The sequence below is a fragment of the Notothenia rossii genome (assembly GCF_949606895.1).
Source record: "Notothenia rossii genome assembly, chromosome: 7".
NCBI classification, from domain to species: domain Eukaryota; kingdom Metazoa; phylum Chordata; class Actinopteri; order Perciformes; family Nototheniidae; genus Notothenia; species Notothenia rossii.
The window spans coordinates 63,468,869-63,490,013 of record NC_136905.1 but is presented as its reverse complement, the minus strand read 5'-3'; the positions used below and the strand labels follow the sequence as shown (position 1 = coordinate 63,490,013).

Here is a 21,145-nt window from a genome sequence, read left to right as displayed (position 1 = left end):
ATAGTCTACCAAAAAGAAAAACTCCAAAGCATTTATTTCCCTCTATTCATCTCTGGGAATTGGTAGAAACATTCTGTAATATTTTCCGCAATCTATGTGTAAAATTGAAATTGGTTCAATTAAAATGTCTCTGTCTATGTTGGCTCTCAATATGATAGCTGTTCCTTTTTGTGTCCCAGCTTTTCCCCTGGCTTTTATTGCTTTATCTTGTTGTCTTTCAATACCTCCAATAAAAGGCAAAAATATTTTCAAATTATCTTATTTTGAAATGTTTAGAATGATGCATGATAAGGGATGGTTATATCAAGAAAAAGAGGACTGAATTAAAACACAATATAGAATAACCAAAAAAGTGTATTTTCTAAGCTGAAAGTGCATTCCCATGAATGAAAAAAAAAAATTTCAGGTTGAAAATGATTATTTTTTATTATTATTCATTTAAATTAACAAACACTGCTATACATATTGCTGTTTTTTTTAATTAATTTTGAATCGTTTTGAACAATTAAAGCATTTGGAAAAGAAGTAATAGTAGTTGAAAACAGGTGACAGACAGTAGATAACATGTACAACAGATCTACAGTCAATGGCTTTCCTATGTGTGTCCAGGGGCTCCAGAATATTTTAACGTACAGACATTATCAGACTCGCCCACAGTAATGTTTTTGGTTATCTTTTCACCTCTTTTAGTCGTCGTACGGGAACAAAGATTCCACATCCGTGCGATGTTAAACCCATCAAAAAGATAAACAGCCGATCTTTCCCATGTAGCAGCAGCTTGTATTGAATTGCAGAGTCCGTTTTCTGCATCCAGCACAACAAAATTCTTCCATCCACAACTTTTAATCATCTGATAACAAAAAGGATTGGAAAATATGACACCCCCATTTGACCCTTGACATTAAATTCATTCGGAATGTTTGAAGTAAACAAAAAAAGTCCCAAATGTCGCTGTTGCGTCTTTCTCAGTGCACAGTTTTGAAAACCCTCATCCCTTTGAGATACACACACGTAATACAAAATAATGAAAAAGAAGTGCTTCATAGAACTTCAAAGGTGTCCCCTCTTTCATCCCAGGCCAGCTGTAAAAAGAGTTTTCCTATTTTTCCCTTCCTTTTTTTCAAAAAGTGAACCACGTCTGGCCCTTTTGTTTAAAGCCAACACGGCTTCCACTAAGTCTCCACAGAGTACCTCGATGTTGGCATATGTTCGTACACCCGTAAATCAGCACATCTGACTTAAATTTAAACATCATTTCTTTACTAAAAGTGACAGATTTACAAACACAGTATAAACAGGGTTGACATCATTGGCAGCTGGCGACAGTCTAGACCACAGTTGCTTTTTTCGATTTGAGCAAAAAACCCTCCTTTCAGACAAAGACGGACGAATTACAGGATGTATCAAACACAACTTTTTTGGCTTTTTGAAACCTGACCTGCCCTGAGAGGCGGTGTTGAAAAATAGGTAAGACCTTTTATTTAGAGAAACACAGAAACAAGGTCAGAAAGAATCCAGCGTAGGAGGGGTTCGTTCAAAGTTCTGAGCGAAAAGACGTTCTCGATGTGACACAATGTGCAACGTTCTTCATGATGGGGTTCTACTACACATGAGAGATATCCCTGACATCAATGTCAATCACATACACTTTGCCATTAACAGGTTGTAAAGTTCAGGTACAGAATCACTGAGGAAAAGCACACCAATACTGTAAAGTCAAGCCACCATGGCAACATAGAAGGTATAGAAGAGTATTGAAGAACTGTTCATTGATTGAAAGTTGGCTCGTATCCTTTGCAACACTGAGGAGGGCTTTGGCCACCGTGAGGATGACCGTTTTGCTTTTCTACAGGCAGATTAAGGAGAGGACAATGTCTCAATAAAACACTTTGTAAAATATTATCAGCACAGGCCATAAATACAATAAAAAGATGGAAATAGCGTCAGAAATGTGTACACACTAAGTAGTGATTCCTGAATCAAGGTCCAAGTTACGAACTGACAAATCTAAATGGAAAAGGAGATGAGAGGAAGTCTCTTTCTCTCCTCAAGTAGAAATTCCAGTGGAACACTGACCTCGTTTAGTGATTTATTGATTCGTCTTGGCAGAGTGCAAGTGTCGGACACATGGCTTTTTAAACATTTTCAAAAAAATATATTACGAACGCGCTCTCATGATTCCGAGATTTAGGCAAGTCCTTCTTTATTTTCGTCTTCCCAGTAAACAAGTCGACACTCTGGAGTTGAAATGGCAAAGAGATGACACTTTTATGGGGTTGATGCACACACTCTTTACGAATATATATATTTTTTACAGTGAAGCAGAAAAAGAAGAAACACGTGGCGTAGCCCTTGTGGGACTCCATGCGGAGAAGGGCTCACATGGTCATCTTGGTCTGGACTTTTGAATGTGCTTATGGGTCTTTACAAGACACTGAAAGGGGGGAGGAGGAGCGGCAGTTGATTCTCATGTTGCTGTCAGCCACAGTGTTTGTTTCTCAGCTGAGCCGAGCAAAACCCCCCCGCTCAGAGGGCCAGGAGGGTGGGGGAGTTGAGGGAGTCTGAGGACTGATCCCCGCTGCTGCTGCTCCGCCGGTGGGCTTTGGAGCAGGACTCGGAGGAGGGCGAGGGGCTCTCGGGCTCCAGCATGCTCGGGTAGGTGAATATGAGGCTGGGCGCGTTGGGCGTGGCGGCCGGGGTGGACGCCCCCACCACCGGCGTGTTCAGGCTGTCTCCATCTGTGCAATACATGCCTCCGCTGACGACGCCTCCGCCCAGGCAGATGGGCTTGATGACGGAGCGCTGGGGCTTGTCCACATGGTCGTCCGGCTCCTGCTTCACTACCACGTGATTGTTATGAGCCCGGGGGCCCATGTTGGAGCGCATGGTCAGCGGGAGGGGGGCGCACTGCTGGTGATGCGAGTGCTGCTGGTGCCCCGATGACGGGTGGCGATCGTCGATGGAGACCTTGCACACAGGGTTGTGGGCGACCAGCATGAACTCCAGCTTGTCCTTCTCCTTCTGCAGGCCCTCGATCTCCTTCTGCAAGTCGGCTTTCTCCTCCTCCAGCTTCTCAGTCTCCTGCGAGGAGAAGAGGACATATGGTTCAGTATTTACTCTAAATGTGATGTTTATTTTTTATTTTCGGTGGGGAACTTTTTAGTAGTTTATTCCATAGGCCAGGACTTTTCTATTGGTGACCCTTTATCAATATCAGTCTGACCCTTTCTCTCCCTAAATATCTAAACAAATATTTCAATACGTAAATAATTATAAAGAAGTTAAATGTGACTCAATGAAGTCCATTGTTTTCCCTTTAAATTCCTAGTTTAACTTTTATCAAACAATATCCTCTGCTAACACTCTTGAGTGTATGATATATAGCGTGTGATTAATAATATTTGTTATATAAAGAAATTATATTTTTAGGTTTTAACCAGGCTGTTTAAACAGGGAATTTAGGATAATCACTAATAAAAAATTAAAAAAGATTAAAAGCCACATTGTGTTTATTGAAACAAAAAAACAACTACCACTTATTTCAAGATTAAAAAGTGTGCAATGTTTACACGTTTATATTCCTAGCTTTAAAAGTCAGACGTCCTTTGGGACTTCAATCTGGCCCTTAAAAAATATATTGAATATGCCTGCCCTAGGGCATAAGCAGGATAGTTATAAGTTGATAAAAGCGAATATTGCAACAATAGTTTTTTACGAATGTTCAGAGACTTAATCCCAATACATTGTGATCAAGGCTGCAAAAGATGTTCAACAACCAGGCAGTTCAGATGTATGAGTGTTTCTTCAAAGCACCAAAAGAGGGCACTGTTTGTTTGCTAGAGTTTTACTCACACACAGACAATAAAAGCAAAACTAACAATTTGTCATGGACAATTCAGACACTTAATCTGGAAGCCTTCTGCTGGAATTCGAGTTTCACATAATGACTGTGCATTGTTTGTGTCTCGGAGATATAATCTGCATCAGTAGCGTGTCATTAATGTGTCACGGAACAAGACAAAGACAGATCCCTTAAAAGCCGCTTGGCAGAAGAAGATAAGCTGACATGCTGTCTGAGAACTTTGACTCATGGGCAAAGGTATGAGGAAGTGTTTGCAAGGAGCCTGTACCACACTTGTAAATAAAGGATATCAGTAAATCAAAGAGTTTTACAGTTTATGAATACTGCTTTTTATTTTCACTTGGAAGCGACACTTCCTTATTGGGAATTTTTATTTTAAACATCCGTGAGAAGACGGAAAGGCGTTTTTTCCCCTCGGAGCAATGGCTGTTTGTATAAGTGCACGCAGCATGTCTGTATGTAGGATTGTGAGGCGAGCAATTGGCCCCTTTTTACAAAACGTCCTTCATTCATGCAGACAGCTGCCTACAGCAAATTCCTTTCCTGTTTTTTTTTTAAGGCCTGACAAGCTCAACCTCACTGTAATTCGGCTAATGAGTCCATTTAGATGCTGCGAGACAGCCCTACCTCTGTCTGCAGCGGGCCGAGACAAAAAGCTTTTCATCGCCTGTCAGAGACACAGTCGGAGTCAAACCAGTAATGCAAGGTTGTACATTTAGGTGTGGAGATCAATAACTCATCAGAAAAAAGAAGTCTGGACTCCTGCCAGACTTACTGTATGCACTAGTGTGACTTCTCAGTGTGAATAAACATGTCCTTTTTATTTATACGTCAACTTTACGCATGGCAAATTTGGCAGAGAAACAGGGAGAATGCAAGTTTAGTTGCTTCAGAAACAAAACTGAATCGTGGTTGTTTAGTGTAACCCAGTCTGATGTGATGCGCTTGTTTTGCTCACCCCTTGCAGCATGTCTGTGAGCTCCCGTCTGCGATTGCGGCATTTGGCGGCGGCTAACTTATTCCTCTCACGCCTTACTCTCCGTTTCTCCTCTTCCTCCGGGGTGAGCTGAGGGCAGCAGAAGGAACACGGCAGGTCAAATACGCTGTCTGACAGGCATGCACCACCATGATCAATATGAAGCGGAGAGCAGCAGTATACAGAGGAGCTGACTGAGAATGTAGAATTCATTTGCCTGATAAATTAACTCAATGTTGAATAAATATGATTTATAATGGGAATGTTATAATCTACCATTAGCACTGTATAGATAAGCACTTATTTACAACAATAATTAGGACATATTATAAAGTATTTTATAAAGACTTATTAGGTAAAGCATCATAAACTTTCTAATAATTGCTGGTAACTCATTTACTTTTTTCTGCACTGATGTTATTGAATTTTAATATCCATAGTTGTTACAATATATTATTTGTATAATGCATTAATGTGGGGATTTTTTCTTTTCTTCAAGCAAAGAATAACAGTTAGAAACATTTCTAATCATATTTAAATGTATAAAAAACATTATGTGGAATAATTATGAAAATGATAAGACACTACGATTCCTTGCCAATAAAGTCAATGTATGAGAGCAGATATAAAATATTATGATAATTTACCTTATAAGTAATTCAGATGCTCTATAATATGTTATGAATATTGAATATATATGAGTATTTGTAAATATATTACACAATGCCTTGAGCAGATGATAGTGAGTTTATAATGCATATAGACCGGGGAATCATAGAAAGTGTTCCAGAAAAAGATAATGGATGCTTTATTTTTAGACAAACCCTTAAAACAGCTATGGAAAATGTAGCTTTATTAATGTCTTATTAAAAACCGAAAAATCCCCCTATAGTGGTCTCTTTGCAGTCCTGTGACCCCCATTGTTGCTGCTCTTGCAGTAATAAGTAGTGCCTTTCTTACTGTCCTAATGTGCACAATGTAGTAACTGCTTTTTTTCGTCTTTTGTTTTCTTAGTTATGTTCTCTGTATTTTATATGTTTGTGTTATGTGTTATGTGTAACGTTGCTGCCTTCTTGGCCAGGTCGGCATTGTAAATGAGATTTTATCTCAATGCTTTTTATCTGGTTAAATAAAGGTTAAATAAAATAAATAAAAATTGTATCAGCCCGGGTCCCTCACCTGTTCATCTCTCTTGCGTCGGCCCCTGGCGTCCCCGATGGAGCGGATGACCCCGGGCCGGGCCAGCGTGTTGTGTCCCAGCATCCCCGGGCCGTTGGGCATGTGATGGCCGTACGGGTGGGAGCGGGAGTACGGGTTGGACATGGAGGTGATGACGGTGGGCTGCACCATCCACTGCAGGTCCTGGCTGGTGGTGATTGCATTGATGGTGGGGATGAAGGCACTGTTAGAGCCGGGCATGTCGACCCTGTACTTCTAGAAAAGGAGCAGAAAAAAAGAGACATTTGATGAGCATGAGCACATTTAAGGAGGTTTTCCAGTAGGAGTCAACGCATAATCTCATAAGCATCTTAGTTTCTGTGTACGAGCCCTGCATCGTTCTGCCAACAGCACAATCGCAGACACACACACCACCCACCATTATCAAATTCACACACTTTACACATTACGAGCTGGTAGTAATGATTCAATCCACATGGGCAAAGTTCTGCGTTCGTAACCCCTGGAGTGGAACAGTGACACATGCTGTGAATCATGTGGGAAAGCCCAAGGTGTCCGCTGCATCTCACTTTACTATAACATGAGACAAATACTGCGAGAGCTACACACGTCTGGACTGGCAGGTGAGATTACATACATGTTACTGTGGACTTCATAGATACACTATGTAATGGGTCATATGGATGCATTTAACTTTCGTTGTCCAGATGGAGAACATTTCCAGATGGAATTGTAAGGGATCTGATAAAAATGTAATAAGTGTAGAAGTTGGAATCAACTTTTGAGTCAACCAAAAACAATATTTAAAGCTAGATTTGCTTGATTTGGGGTATGTCTAAACCCAAACTGTTTCTGGTCTGAGGACAAGATAATAATTTTGGCACAAGCCCCTTAAATTAAGGATAAAATCCTCTTAGAAGATGACATATATCTAGAATTGACATGCATATGTTAGCTAACTATAGTTATAATCACCAATAAAATGTCAGATCATGTTACTTCATGCCTTAAGAGTCCAAAAAGTTAAACAAACGGGCTGCTTCCCTGCCTGTGTGCCTAAATTACGCAAGTACCCACATTCCCGTTATTCCCGACTATCCGTCGGATATCCCGGCAGCCCATTGGAACTTTGTTTATCTGGTGACTCATTGTGTATGGGATTTGTTAAGCACATGAGGAACGCGGCGAGTTCCAGTAAAGGGGGGGTGGGGGGTGAAGCAGCCAGCTGTAAAGCCAGACACTTAGCCAGACTTATGAGAGCGGAATCTTTTGGCAAGTTTAGCTTCACGATAAGAGCAAAAAACCTATTAGAAAATCCCATTAAAACATAAAGTGATATATTGTATGCAGTAGTGTGTAAGGGAGCATTCCATGAGTCGTTATAGGGAAGACCCAGTGTATAAATCCTGATCTGACACGATATATTTGTCTAATAAAATCTGAATTTGTTTTGATGTCCTAATAAAAAGGTCATGTTCCTGCCCGCTTTAATGGGAAACAGGCAGCCAGTGTGAGATTACAGGGAACCGGAGCCACGATGGATAGGGGCCAAAAGTCGTTAACCGTAAAATGTTGCGTGAGCTTGACGAAGTTTTTCCACTGAAGTGCTCTCTACGCAAGAGTTGTCTGCGAGGAAGCAACCTCCTCTTCCCGGATTTATAACCAAATATGTATGGAAATATAGGCATGGCGTCCTCATAGCGTCACATACACAGTAGAATATCAGTAGGCCTATGTAAGGTGTATATCACTAATGCGTTTTCATTTTTTTGGTTTGGAAATGCAGGCTTTTCATTGCCCTGCGCTCCCGGTCTGCCATGTGCAGCGAGACTGTCTAAAAAAAGACTATAATCTAAACCATTTCATTTCAGAGTCCAATAACATAAACATCTACCACAAATGTCAATTTAACACATTTTGATAAAGTAATCGTCTTTGGTGCTTTCCAACATGGATCATCACCCCTGTGTCAATGCCTGTATGTGGCAGTACTCGCCTGTTGCTTTCTCCTTTGGCTCCATCTCTACCCAGTACATTGCTGTGTAAATAGCTCAAGATATGGCATGTTCTACAGGAATTATCATAACTATTATGTGCGTAAAAAACGTTTTCCAACGCGCAACAATCCCACAAATATGACAGTTTTGCGCACGGATATGAGAGATGAGAGGAAATCACATTCAATTCAATGCGTCCCGTTTCACCAAATCACATATAACATATACGTATAGAAGTCGTGTTTGATGAAAAATAAGGAAATATTATGTATTTGTGCAAAATCTACATTTCTGTGCCATTTATCGCGCGCCATGCCAGTGCGCACATTATATATATAACCAAAGGTGCATCACCCGGTACTGTTAAGATAAGCTTAAGGTGGATTTCATAGATAATGAGTCCAAAATACTTGTGAATACATCGAGTGTTGCATTTGCTGAGTCACCGATGTCATTGGGTTCAAACGTTTTCCCCCCAAGAGTATGCAATTACAATCTATAAACGCGGAAAAAACAAATTGACATACAACCTGTAGGATATTCTAAGATGTTTCGCACTTTACACCGTATTAAAGGCTAGGTTATCATGTTCAGGTAATGTCGCGGTGTTTCCTGCTGGTACCTGGTAGCTTGAGGTAGAGATCGGACTTCCGATCGTGCTGCTGCCGCTCGTGAAGGACTCCTGTTGGGCCGGAGAGGTGCTGCTGCCGCGGGACGACGTGTCGTAGTTCCCGGAGTAGTCCTGGTACATGGTCCAGGGAGGAGGGAAGATTTCAGCAAACTGTTTGAATCTGAAACCCCCCCTTTTTTTTAAATCCTCGCAGAAAAAAAGGCACCAACAGAAGAAGAAAAAAATCCTCTGGCTTGTTGTTAATTTGGGATATCCAGAGAATCGTTGGAAATAGGTGCTCCTCTAAACTCACCTAAAACATCGTTCAGATATTGCTATTTAGATATTTTCTCCTGTGCTTCCTGTTTCTTATTTTTAATAATGCTTTTTATTATTCAGGTAAACTACACTATAGACCCTCTCAGGTGCGCAAACTTGAACCTAAAGTCAAATCCAGTTGAGACAAGTGAGCCTGTATTAAGAGTGACTCACGCAGGTTAACAGTCGCTAATCTGCGGAATACTTCGCTACTCTATCTGAGCTCTGTGCTGTTCACGGAACAGTTCTAACTTTTTTTTTCTCTTTTCCTTTTTACCACACTTCCTACAGATGACTCACTTCAATGGCACTATGAAGAACTGCAACGGCTTTTCAACACCAACGAAAGAGCCTACGTCACAGCCTGGGCGTTGCGACTTGTGCGCGGGGAGGGGTCGTGTCCGGATAAGGCAGTGAAAAAGAAAAGTTCCGCTGTGACCGCCTCGCGCGGAGCACACTGGAGATATAAAGGAGGAGAGGGATGCGGGAGAAGTAGCTCGGATATTTGCGGGGAGGTTTATTTTTTCGTTTCGAACGTCAGTGCCTGCTGCGGAGTTCACTGTTTGTCTGACTTGCTTCGGTCCATTGACGCATGTTTCCTAAAATGGACAGTTGCGTCAGAGAGCGCGTGTGGGTTTCCTTGGTAAAGGAAGCGTCAGACACTGGAGGGATTCCCTCCCCTCGCGCGCTGCACTTCGGACACCGGGGCTCTGAGTGTGCGGGTCTCGGTCCGGTTACTGATTTTAAAGCTTTAAGTGTGAGGATAATGAGCACTTGGACACACGATTGGTTAAAGTCGCAACAAACATCTACACTCACGTAGTAAGAATGAGTTTAAAGCAGTAAAAGCAACAGTTGTTTTGCTCCAGAATTCGACATTTGTCATCATCATACAATTCCTATTAAGAGCAGACAGCGTTATTTCATCTTTTTAAGTCTCGCGAGCTCAAATCCACCGCCTTTTATCCGTCCCTGTTAATAAAGACCAATGAAAATTATTGGACATAGACAATTATGCACAATTGCGTCTGTGTGTTATTTGTGCGTCAATTGGAGAGCGTGCAAAAGGATGGCAGCAAGACCATGCAGATGGTCAAATTAACGTGGCCCACTGCTCAGGTCTAGATTAATATTATTACTAGGCCTACTAATAATAATAATAACAGCTTCAAAGGAATCTCAGTGAAATGTGGGCTAATTGTAACTCGGACGCAGCGTATAAACAAGGGCACGGCGCCCGGAATGTGACACACGATATGAAATGGCGTATTAAGCATAATCCAATCTGCCATGGTTCCTATTTTAATCTGTATAGCCTAACTGGTTACATTGAGCTATCTTAAAGCTGTGTGCCAGAAAAAGTCGCTCCATCAAAAAAGTTTCAGAAGGGGGAAGTTGTGTCGAGGGGAAATCATCTGCGGGGGGGTTACACGTAAATTACACTGTAGTTAGGCCTATACTCCAGTTCCTCCAATATGTCACCCTTTCCAAAGTGAGTGTCATTTTCGCTGCATCGCTTTTGACCTGTGATTTTTGTGGAAAGCTTCTGAAAGCACCCAGATGTTCAACAATTTGAATGATATTAATTCATGATTAATGTTTATCATGGAGCCAACGACACACGCTCTTCACCCGCGACGGTGTTGCTAAGCGACACAGTTTCATCTAAATAGCTTGGGGGAAATCTAATCTGCCATAGTCCTATAATTAATGCCGTAATATCGTTTGAGATGCGCCCATCGGCATCAATTTGGGGCTGGCAAGGTATGGCACTGTGACAGGTTCTGTTCCCGTATGAGTCCAATTTAGTTTTTTAAGTAGGCTACATAATGAGATATCACGCACACATTGGAACACACAGCGTTCAGTGATGCCTGTCAGTCAGACGGTGCTGCTCCAATTTGTCATTCGTCTCACGGATGTTGATGGTTAATGACAGATTCAGGGATTTATTAAAAAGCTGAGGGGCTGACCTGGGATGATCTGCAGGTTGCGAGCCTCATCTCACATCAGAAGGAATCAGCTCCATGTAGAATATATCAGCCGAGGATCTGATAGACAGAGAGGCTGACCTGACGCGCTACAGGTGTCCGAGGTGTCCGTGACGTCAGATGGGTCGATGGCCCTAATGCTGCATTCAAGGCCCCGTCTGCAGAATTTGAAGGGCAGGTTATGAAAGGCAGTCAAAGACATAGGTCGAGAGTAATGTCAAAAATATTTCGGTTTGGTGACACATGCATGGTACAGATAGTTGCAGCATTATGTTGAATACATTTGGTAAAGAAAAAAATGACTTTGCCTAAACAATTTCGAAAAATAATATAATAAAAAAGGTTTTCAGTTCGTGCCATCAGTGAGGGAGGACATATTCATATCTTACTAATATTACAAAGTAAAAATACTTTTCCTGCAATGAAAATGTTCACGTGAAATATGCAAAAGTATAAAGAGGTAGGCTAAATGTACTTATTAAGGACAGTTAGAGTAAAAGTAGTAAATGCAAAAATATCTCTTGTGATAATTCAATTATATGTTGTATTATTATAACTTAAGCATTAATGTAAAAACATGATTTTACAGTTGTGCCAGTTGAAGTACAGCTCATCTTAAAGCTATTTTGTATAGGACATCAACTAAGGATCATTGACCATTATGCAATAATCTGCTGATTATTTTCTTTGTTAATTGATCGATTGTTTTGTTTGAAAACAATTATCTCACTATTATTATGATTACATATTTGTATTTATTATGTAAAAAATGATTAAGCCTTCAGAAATGTTAAGGGAGGTTAGAGCTATTGTCCACAACAGTTTTGTGGAGAATAAAAAAAAGATGTAAAAAAACGGTAGACCCTAACCCTAAAATGAATCAATTGCATTGTTATTGAGTTCGTTTTTTCAAAATAAAAAGCAGGGAAAAAGTCAGAGGAACAGAGACTGAGTCAGCATTTTCAGAACTCACAATAATCATTGTGTTTTCCTTTGACACTTTTACTTTCTCCTTCTTCCTTGCCCTTGCCCTCCATTGTTTCCTCCCCCTGAGCGTCACTCAGCTGTCATGTTGCAATACGTTAACCTGGATAATAAAAGCTTGCATGATCAGCGTGGCTAATCTCACGGCTCAGGTGCGCAGGACACACGCAGGCAGCAAAGTGCTGACTCAGAGCACAGACAGTGGGTTCATGAACTCTCAGTGTGACTGACAGTGGGATTCATTGTGATGCTATGGTGCATTAACATACTTTCCATAAGGTAAAGGTATTATGATGCAACACAGCAGAGACGCAGCAATGCATGTCTGCTAAAAGTCCACTACATGGTACAGGAAGCAGGCCAACACACTCCTTTTCTTTTTCCCACACTGTTGAGAATAAAATAAAAACAATCCCATATGGCTCGGTTTCCTCTGACAATGCAGAGACAAACCTGTGATTTTTTAAATAGAAACCCAATCAGCAGTTTCATTAGCATGCCCACTGTGCAAGAAGATAGCTTTTTCCCCTCTAAAGAGTCTGGATGCCAGACTAACCGACAGCTCCTGTGAATTAAAGTAACCATGCTTCAGTGATTTCATCTACTGGTTGCCTTGGTGACTCATGTAAAGCAGTCAAACACAACAGCACAGAGGGATAATTTGATCGCTCTTGACCTCTGGAGTGTGGGATTGTGGAGAGAAGAATATTATTTAATTGGCTGCATTATCCTCCAATGAGGCCAATCACATTCAGGTATGCAGGCTGCGCAGCAGCTGCTGCTCAGCATCTTCCTCTTCTTCACATGCAGTGTATCCGGACTGCATATTCAGACACGCTCACACATTCATGTCAACATCCTCTGGCTGCTTGAATTCCTTATGTGAAAGCAATTCACTAACGCAAACGCGAGCATTCAGTGTTTCGACTGGGAAAGGATGAAGATTAGAAGAGTTAGAGAACTAATGACCACAAGTGTTGTGTGCAGGGTATCTTCAGACTTTTCACTAATGTGATCATATTAGACAATCATAAAAATATATGTTACTGAAGCCACGATTCATTCTATTAATTCCAAGCAGGTTGAAACTTAATCGATCCAAGTTGATCCACTTCCTTTGAACCAATCCGAAATCATCCAATCAAATTGCAGAGAGACAACCATATAGGACTAATGTTACGTAACTGAGGATCACCTGGCCAAAAATCATACAAAAAGTATATGGTGGTCAACCAAAAAACAAATTACATGCAAAAATGCAGATTGAAATTGGTCAAGAGCACATTATGAGCTGTTTGGGACTTGGGACTAGACTTGGGACACAAAGACTTGAGTCTTACTTGTCACTCGTAAAACAGTGACTTTGTTTTCAGTGGTTCATTGTCACAAGAATTGCAGGTCTGCATATTCAATAGGGTTATTTGCTTGAGGCTAAATATTTCATTTGCAGACTAATAATTACCTCAACAGGTTCCACTTATATATACATCTGTCAGAATAGGACTTCCTTCTTACTCGCATGCAGGGCTGAGGCATGGTTAGGTGATGCAACTTTAAAAAACCATCACCACTGCTGGAGCTGAATCTCTTCTTACAGTGAGGCATTTCAGTCATTTTAATTACTGAGACACATTTCAGACAGAAATCCTTTACCAGTATTGTGTGCTGGACCTTAAACAGAAAGAAAAGCGGTGCAGGAATTGCCGCGAGGTGGAAATTAGAGGGTGGGAAGGTCTTATTAAATGCCACCACGTAGCAACCGACTGTTTTCATGCTTGTTTGCTGCTGGAAACAAATCAAGTGACCTCATATGACACAACTTGTTTTCATGCCATTGTGCAGATCCACTAGCTGACGAACCCTACAAATATGTTTTGTCACAGGAGATTGCGGTGAAGCAAGGTGCTCCATTCTGTAATTTACCAGGCAGTTCTGTTTAATCAGGTAACCACAGGGAACTATAGCAAAGTGGAGACCCACATAATCACCTGCACTGAGAGCACACTGCCGTCCAATCACCACGCTCTTGACAGTAACTTCACAAGGTATCAGTTCCTGGTACAATGGAAGGAAGTGCGTCACAGTACCTCGAGACAGAGAAGAATGGAACGCCGCTCGGGCAAAAACAGCAGAGAAGACAGAAGGGGAAATGTTGGAACATGTGGTGGAAGAAGTGAACAAATAACAGGGTCTGAGAGGAGAAAAAGGGGACGAGTGGTCGGCGGACTTCTAAAGGGCGCAACCACCTGCAGCTTGCAAATAAACAGGAGCTCGCTTCCACTCTTACGGGAAAGCTTATTTTCAGTGGAGGAAAACAAAAGCCCCCACTCGATACTAGAAAGGAAAATATATTGGCAACCTGACAAGAATGGGCTTCGTACCGGCGTGTTATATTGTTTTGGTCCCCACTGTGTGTTGTTTTCCTCGACGTTGGCACAAATAAAATAGTCTCAGTGCACACACAATGGGAAGTTTATCTCACTCCGCCAACAAGTTTGTCAGCGTAATTTATGAGTGTGCTGGTCTGAGAGCAGGCTGATGGCTGAGCGGCTTGGAATGTTGATGGGTTTTGGTCGTCCGACTTTAGTTTGACCCCAGCCAGAACAAATAAATCATCCACCTTTCTGTGACTTAAAACTCGAAACAAACCAATCTGAAATTCTAAGAAAAATGCTGACGTGATGTGATTTTGGTTTTTCCTGCACACTTCCCAGAAACCACCTGTTGAAACAAAATGTGGGTGGTATGTTTGAGTTTCAATGATTTTGGCGTGCTCAAGGAACAAACCAGATAGTCATTTTTTCTGGAAGTCTGGAAACACAATTGCATGTTTTAATGTTTAAGATTGTAAGAGTGGAACAATCATGATATCTATTACCGTCAAGGTGTGAAGAAAGTCACCTCTGGAAAAATGACCGTATTCAAATCAAAAATCAAAACCTACCTTTTCAGAACTGCTTTTAATTTGTAATTAGTGTGGTGTTTTAATTATGTTTTTATGAATCTTTACTCTGTAAAGTATCTTCCAGAAAAGCGCTCTATACATTTTTACAACTTAAAATACAAAAGAAACAAATTTAGTTTAAAACTTTAAATGTAAGGAAAGCATATCAATTTAAATCTAACATAGTACATGATGTTCTCTTTAGAGAGCAAGCTCAGCACTTTATTCCTTTGTCTGTTCTGCACTACACTTCCCAGAAACCACCTGTTGAACTAAAATGTGGGTGGTGCATTTGAGTTTAAACGGTTTTGACATTCTCAGCAAACAATTATAGCCTATTCATTTTTTTCTGGAAGTCTGGAAACACAAACGCATCATTAAAGGTTTAAAAGTGTAAGAGTGGAACAATCATGCTGTTTATTGCCGTAAAGGCAGAAAGAAAGTCACCTCTGGAAAAAGACGTGGATTTTAAATACGCTTGCTATTCAGTCTCTTCATTGAGCATGTGCTGTATAGGAAAACTTTACCCCGCGTCATGTTAAGCCTTATGGAAGATTATCAACGGCTTATCTTTACATGCGCTCTTGCATCACTCGCTTGTGTTAACATACACAATTCTCTGTGTTCAGCTCAATGTGTGCCAATATCTGGCTCAGTCCCTCCAATGCCACTCTGAGGCTTATCTTCACATAGTTTTAACTCCGTTTCTCCTTAGTGGATCATCTATTGTGGGATCAGATGGGAGGATATCAGATTTGTAAGCTTTCTGATTGGCTGTGATATTTAACCCTTGTCACATGTCTGACAACTTCATTTCAACCATAGGTAAGCAGACTAAATATGGCGACTTTTAATACAATTTTGACCTTACATTACCATTAAGTTGATCCATTTCTTCAGCTTACATATTTTTTGTCTGCTTTTTAAAAATATTTCTATTATGACATTTTGAAGTATTTATGGCTTATTCTTTGTTCATAATGACCGACTAAACAAGGTAATATACAACACTACTGAACACAATGCAGGTCCAAAACCCAATTGGTATTGAACTTACCAACCCTTACCGGAGGGCACAATAAAATATTCACTTTGCTTGTTGGTAATTTTACTCATCAGCATTTTAGCCGTGCTGTAATGACAGGCTGTTGTCTGGGATTGAGGAGAAAAGCAGCCCCTTACTGTGGCTGACATCCAAACAGGCCAATTGATAATGATTGTAATGATAGGGCACTGGGTCAAAGGTTAAAGGATCAGCAGAGATGGAGTGTCATGAGTGTCAGTTTTGCAGTCCATCTAATATTTGTTGATATATTTTAGTTTAGTGTGGTTCAAAGTAATATATTACCTCATATTCCTGATGTCTAAAGATAATGCAGGAGATGTTTCCTAACATTTTTCCCATGAAGAATACTATTTTAAGTTACTAAGTCAAAATGTTTCCAAATTAAGGACAGAAAAAGTGGAGAGACATGGCGACAGTGTACCAGTGTGTCTCTGCAGGGATGTGTTGAAGCATGCTGACTTGTAGTCGGTCGTTTGGAGCGTGAAAAAGACAAATCTGGCTGGGTGGATCCTGAGTGGAGATGGAAGCAGCATATCCTGTGAGACACCTGTCAATCAAGGAAGACACATTAAGACATAGCTCTCTTTAAAGGGAGACGCAACAGGCAACATCATCTGATTTTCATGCACTGGTCGAGAAAGCATCACAATATACATTCAGGTATTCATTCTTCTTCAGTTTGTCATTTTAAGTCTGTATACAATAAGTTGGTATTAGACAATGCCTCATTTGCATATTTAAACATCTCAGAAAACCACATTTTGTTTATGTAAGATTAATGGAAATATATATGACATATATATGTTCTTCCACTCTTCACCTAGTTCTAATGTATGGGATTTTACAATACATATATTTAAGGCCATTTTCTCAAAAGCCAGAAACTCTCCTTTTTCATTCCTATCTATATTCTGAAAGCTTTAACAGTTTTGATCATTCACAGCCTAATTTTATATTTAACAAGTCAAAACATGGCTTATTTCTTTTTTGATGGTTGATTTTTGAATTTATAATTTAGATAAGGACTCATTTGCATATTTAAACATAGATTTCCAGGAAACCTGTAATACAAACAAATATTGTTTTAATGTAAGTAATGAACTGGGGAAATGTCATGCTGATATCTATTCGTACATTTATTTATTATTTTATTTGTATTTGTAGACTATTCACATGTCTTGTCTCCCTTAAGCTTGCTTAATGACACAACTAAATGGCACAAAGAGACATATTCAAAATTTTAATTTAACCTTTATTTAACCAGATAAAAGCATTGAGATAGAATCTCATTTGCAATGCTGACCTGGCCAAGAAGGCAGCAACGTTACACATAACACAAACATATAAAATACAGAGAACATAACTAAGAAAACAAAAGACGAAAAAGCAGTCACTACATTGTGCACATTAGGACAGTAAGAAAGGCACTACTTATTACTGCAAGAGCAGCTGGTGGTAAGGACTTCTGACAACTTCAATTTAAAACATGCTATTGAGACAAGTGCCGTCAGTTTGAGGCGTGATTGAAGGTCATTCCAAGACCAAGGAGCATAATAAAAAAGATTCCTTTTCCCAGCCTCAGTCCGCTCAGCAGGAACCTGGAACCGTATCCAGGCACTGGATCTGAGGTTGTAAGAGTCACAAACTGGAGCAAATCTGGCACATATGTACAGTGGAAGCTTACCTAAAATGGCTTTATACATTAATAAAAACCAATGCTGCATCCTATGCATAGTAAGTGAGGACCATCCTATGTATAGTTAGGCAATACAGTTTGCAATGATGAGTCCTATAGGGTGCATTTGATATATAACACAGTGCAGCATTGTAGAGTGGGTCAAGTTTGGCCAAAACATTGGGACAGGCAAATATATAAATGGTATCACCGTAGTCCAGCTGGGACATGACTAAGCCAGACACCAACCTTTTACGGGATGAAGTTGAAAAACAACATTTAAGTCTGCAAAGGAAGCCAAGAGTGAATTTCAATTTCTTTGTTAGATCTTCAATATGGTGTTTGAAGTTCAGATTACTGTCCAACCAAAAGCCAAGGTATTTGTAGGTATCGACAAACTCAACAGAGACGCCATCAAGGGTGTCAATGGAGAGGCAAGAGGAGGCTGACTTGGGAGCAAAAAGCATTGCTTTGGTTTTCTTACTGTTCAATAGCAGTTTGGAATCAAGAAGTGCATGCTGCAGCGTTATAAAATCAGATTTTAAATTGGAAACGGCCATATCCAGAGAAAGAGCACATGAATATACAATAGTGTTATCAGCATACATATGATAGGTAGAAAATTGCATCTGATTACAAATATTGTTTACATATAATAAAAAGAGCAAGGGCCCCAAAATAGAGCCCTGTGGAACTCCCTTCTCCAAGGTGACAGGGTCAGAGACAGTGCTACCCAACCGCATTGAGTACGGTCGGTTAGATAACTCTGATACCAGCAAATGGCATTATGACCGAAACGAGACATCAACATAACATTAGACATAATGTGGTGATCTACAGTGTCAAATGCTTTGGCTAGGTCAATAAACAATGCAACACAAACAGATTTTTTATCCAAAGCAGCCTTAATATCGTCTAAGACTTTCAGACTGGCAGTCACAGTATTGTGCTTTGATCTGAATCCAGATTAAATAAAGGAAGTTATCAATTGAGTCTCTTGTGGTTGAAAAGTCATTGATCGAACAGAAATGTGGAATTGCAGGGAAGGATGGGGGGAAAAAAAGGGGGGGGGGGGCGGTTGATCTTCTTCCTGGGGTCGACTCCTCTGGTGCGTCCATTCCTTCCGGCTTGATGGAGGCTTAATGTGAGTGTGGAAAAGTGGAAAATGTAATTAGGCTGCCAAGGGGGGTTTGTGTCACTTGGCATGAGCCATCCCCCATCCTCCCACCCCCACCCAGTAGCACCATCAGCCCCCTCTCTGTCCCCCCCACCCCCCCACTCTCCCTCACCCTTCGCTCTTATCTCATTTGCGGCAACAACGCGGGAGTTCGCGCCTCTTCTTTCGTATTTTTACCCATAGTCCTTCAGGACATGAAACGGTCCAGAGGAGGGCAACAGTTTACATCTGGACAGGGGATTGGGGAGGGGGGGGACCTGATGTGGTGGAGCAGCCACTGATGTGAAGATACAGTGTGGACGCAGCATGCAGGGAGGCAAACACACTGATGGCCATTTTTATCTTGCTGCCTGTGTGACATTATAATAAACCGTCACAGTGTTCACTTCAGATTGTTGCTCCGCTTTAATAACGGTTTATCTAATCACAGTGATTCAACTGTCAAACTGCAGGGTGTGACATAAGTGTGGAGAAGATAGCAGCACAGAGTGGGACATTTGGGTCTATTCTCTCTCTTTTAGTTATCAATTTGGGTTGTCTTTTATTACTGTACTCAGAAGGAAATGGCCTCAATTAAACATTAGATTTGATCTTTGACAATATTTAAATCATGCTCTTGTTATTTCATTCTACACTGAAAAAATATCTACGTTTACTTGAATGTATTATGTCATAATTATTAGGTTAGTTGAAAGCATTAATATTAAGTTGAACCCAATATGTTTTATTTAAAATGAATATTATTGCTTTCAACTAACCTAATACAGTTGAGTGAAATCTGTTGACAAAATACATTTAATTTAAGTCAACGTTTCAGTTCTACAAGACTAGACTGCATGTGACACAAAAGAGATTCATGGTGTATCATCTAATCTGTTTTCTGTGGTTCAGTGTCATAAAAGTGTTTTATTCTCCTATATTATATTTCTAAACGGTTATATCCTTTCAACTTGAGTTTTTCTTGATAGATATTGTTTTTATTTATAGTTCCAAATTTAGTTTTGGTTTCTGGTTGTGACCCTCCCTTCCACCCTACCAGTCTCTGTGCCCTGTGTACATTTTGCTTGTATAATGCAAAAATATGCAGATAATTAAATTATTAAAACCAATTTGAAACACAGGAACTGGTCTGTGCTTTGAAACTCTTTTTTAGTGATGCATAAAATTCCAATTAGTAAACACTTAATTTAACATTGCAAAGTTGGCAAATATTTAAAGGTGGGGTAGGTACGTTTAAGAAACCGGCTCGAGATACACTTTTTGTTATATTCCATGGAATGCTCTTAACATCCCGATAGCAATGAATATCTTAAGTGCTTTGACAAAAAAATCCATAAAAAAATGTCATCTGTGGAAGCTGTAGTGCTGTAAAAAGCACGACCAATCATTTTAGCCCGGCCCGGCTAATATAACTGGATGGCCTTCCATCTGTGCACAAACTTATCTCGTGCCCTCATTGGTCATGTGAGCGTTCGTGTGTGTTGGAGGAGGGGTTCTGTAAGGAAGTGGCAGATTTTTCCCGGTTGTGTATTTTCAAATTTTCATGGAAAATCTGCAGTATTTTGCATCTTTTGGCAAGATCTCACAGAAACTTGTTTTATCAAAATTGTAGAAAGGAACACTGCAGATACACTCTTCTGCAATGCAAAGTCTCAATTCTGAGGAAATAAATAGTTTCAATAGGTGTCTCGATATTAATATAGTATTGGAAGATGCTTAACATAAAGAGAGAGTTTTTTAAATCTTTAATTCCATGCAGTCCATGTGCAGAAACAACACGTTCTTCATCACATGTCTGCATCACATCAGCTCAGGCTCAAAGGAAAAGTTTCCCTCAACTCGTCAACATCCAATGCATGGATATTTATTTTTCGGAAGGGGGGTGTGGGGGGGCTGAGGGAAAGCAGGAAGGGCGGTGGTGTTGGTGGAGGAGGGATGAAGGAGTCTTGTCACATTACATGTACCTGTCTGTGCACGTCTTCACTTGCAGCTGTCATCCCACCTGACAGGTCTATCAGTGTCCACGGCTGATCAGAACGCGTCCCTCAGCCTGACAGCAGGAACCGACAGCGCCCAATCCAGACTGACAGCTCCTCAGGTAGCTGGTGGGGGGGGGGGGGGGGGGGGAGAGGGAGGAATCTGAGGGCGAGAGGCGAGACAAAGGCCGCAGAGGAGTAAAAGAGCACCCACACAACAAGAAGAGTAAATTAAAGTCTCGGAAATAATCCACCCGGCATGACTGATCTCCATTTCCTGAATTGAACCCATCTGATACTAAAGAGATTCTTACTCATTGCTAGCCTACATATTACATTTAACAACCTCCATTAAAGCCCAGAATCCTGTTTCTCGTGAAGAAGCAGTGT

General features: G+C 40.6%; 1 protein-coding gene across 2 annotated transcripts; it reads right to left on the bottom strand.

Moving 5' to 3' along the window:
• Nucleotides 1-400: 400 nt before the first annotated feature.
• On the bottom strand, nt 401-20,884 carry fosl2 (FOS like 2, AP-1 transcription factor subunit). 2 transcript variants are annotated; one of them, XM_079692227.1, is made up of 6 exons: nt 20,744-20,884; nt 16,349-16,474; nt 10,916-11,091; nt 6,018-6,272; nt 4,821-4,928; nt 401-3,081 (listed from the first exon to the last, which is right to left on the bottom strand). In XM_079692227.1, exons 3-6 carry the CDS (start codon nt 10,943-10,945, stop codon nt 2,527-2,529), a joined length of 948 nt encoding a protein of 315 aa, XP_079548353.1. In that variant the 5' UTR covers nt 10,946-11,091; nt 16,349-16,474; nt 20,744-20,884; the 3' UTR covers nt 401-2,526. The 2 variants fall into 2 exon arrangements, with proteins under 2 accessions (XP_079548353.1, XP_079548352.1); XM_079692226.1 differs by lacking the exons at nt 10,916-11,091; nt 16,349-16,474; nt 20,744-20,884 and adding an exon at nt 8,637-9,263.
• Nucleotides 20,885-21,145: the final 261 nt, after the last annotated feature.

Coding starts and splice junctions, on each gene's coding strand:
- fosl2 (XM_079692226.1), bottom strand. CDS start 8,765: ATGTACCAGGACTACTCCGGGAACTACGACACGTCGTCCCGCGGCAGC. Junction 4,929..6,017: donor GACGCAAGAGAGATGAACAG/GTGAGGGACCCG, acceptor TGCTGCCCTCAG/CTCACCCCGGAGGAAGAGGA. Junction 3,082..4,820: donor TCACAGACATGCTGCAAGGG/GTGAGCAAAACA, acceptor TTCTCCTCGCAG/GAGACTGAGAAGCTGGAGGA.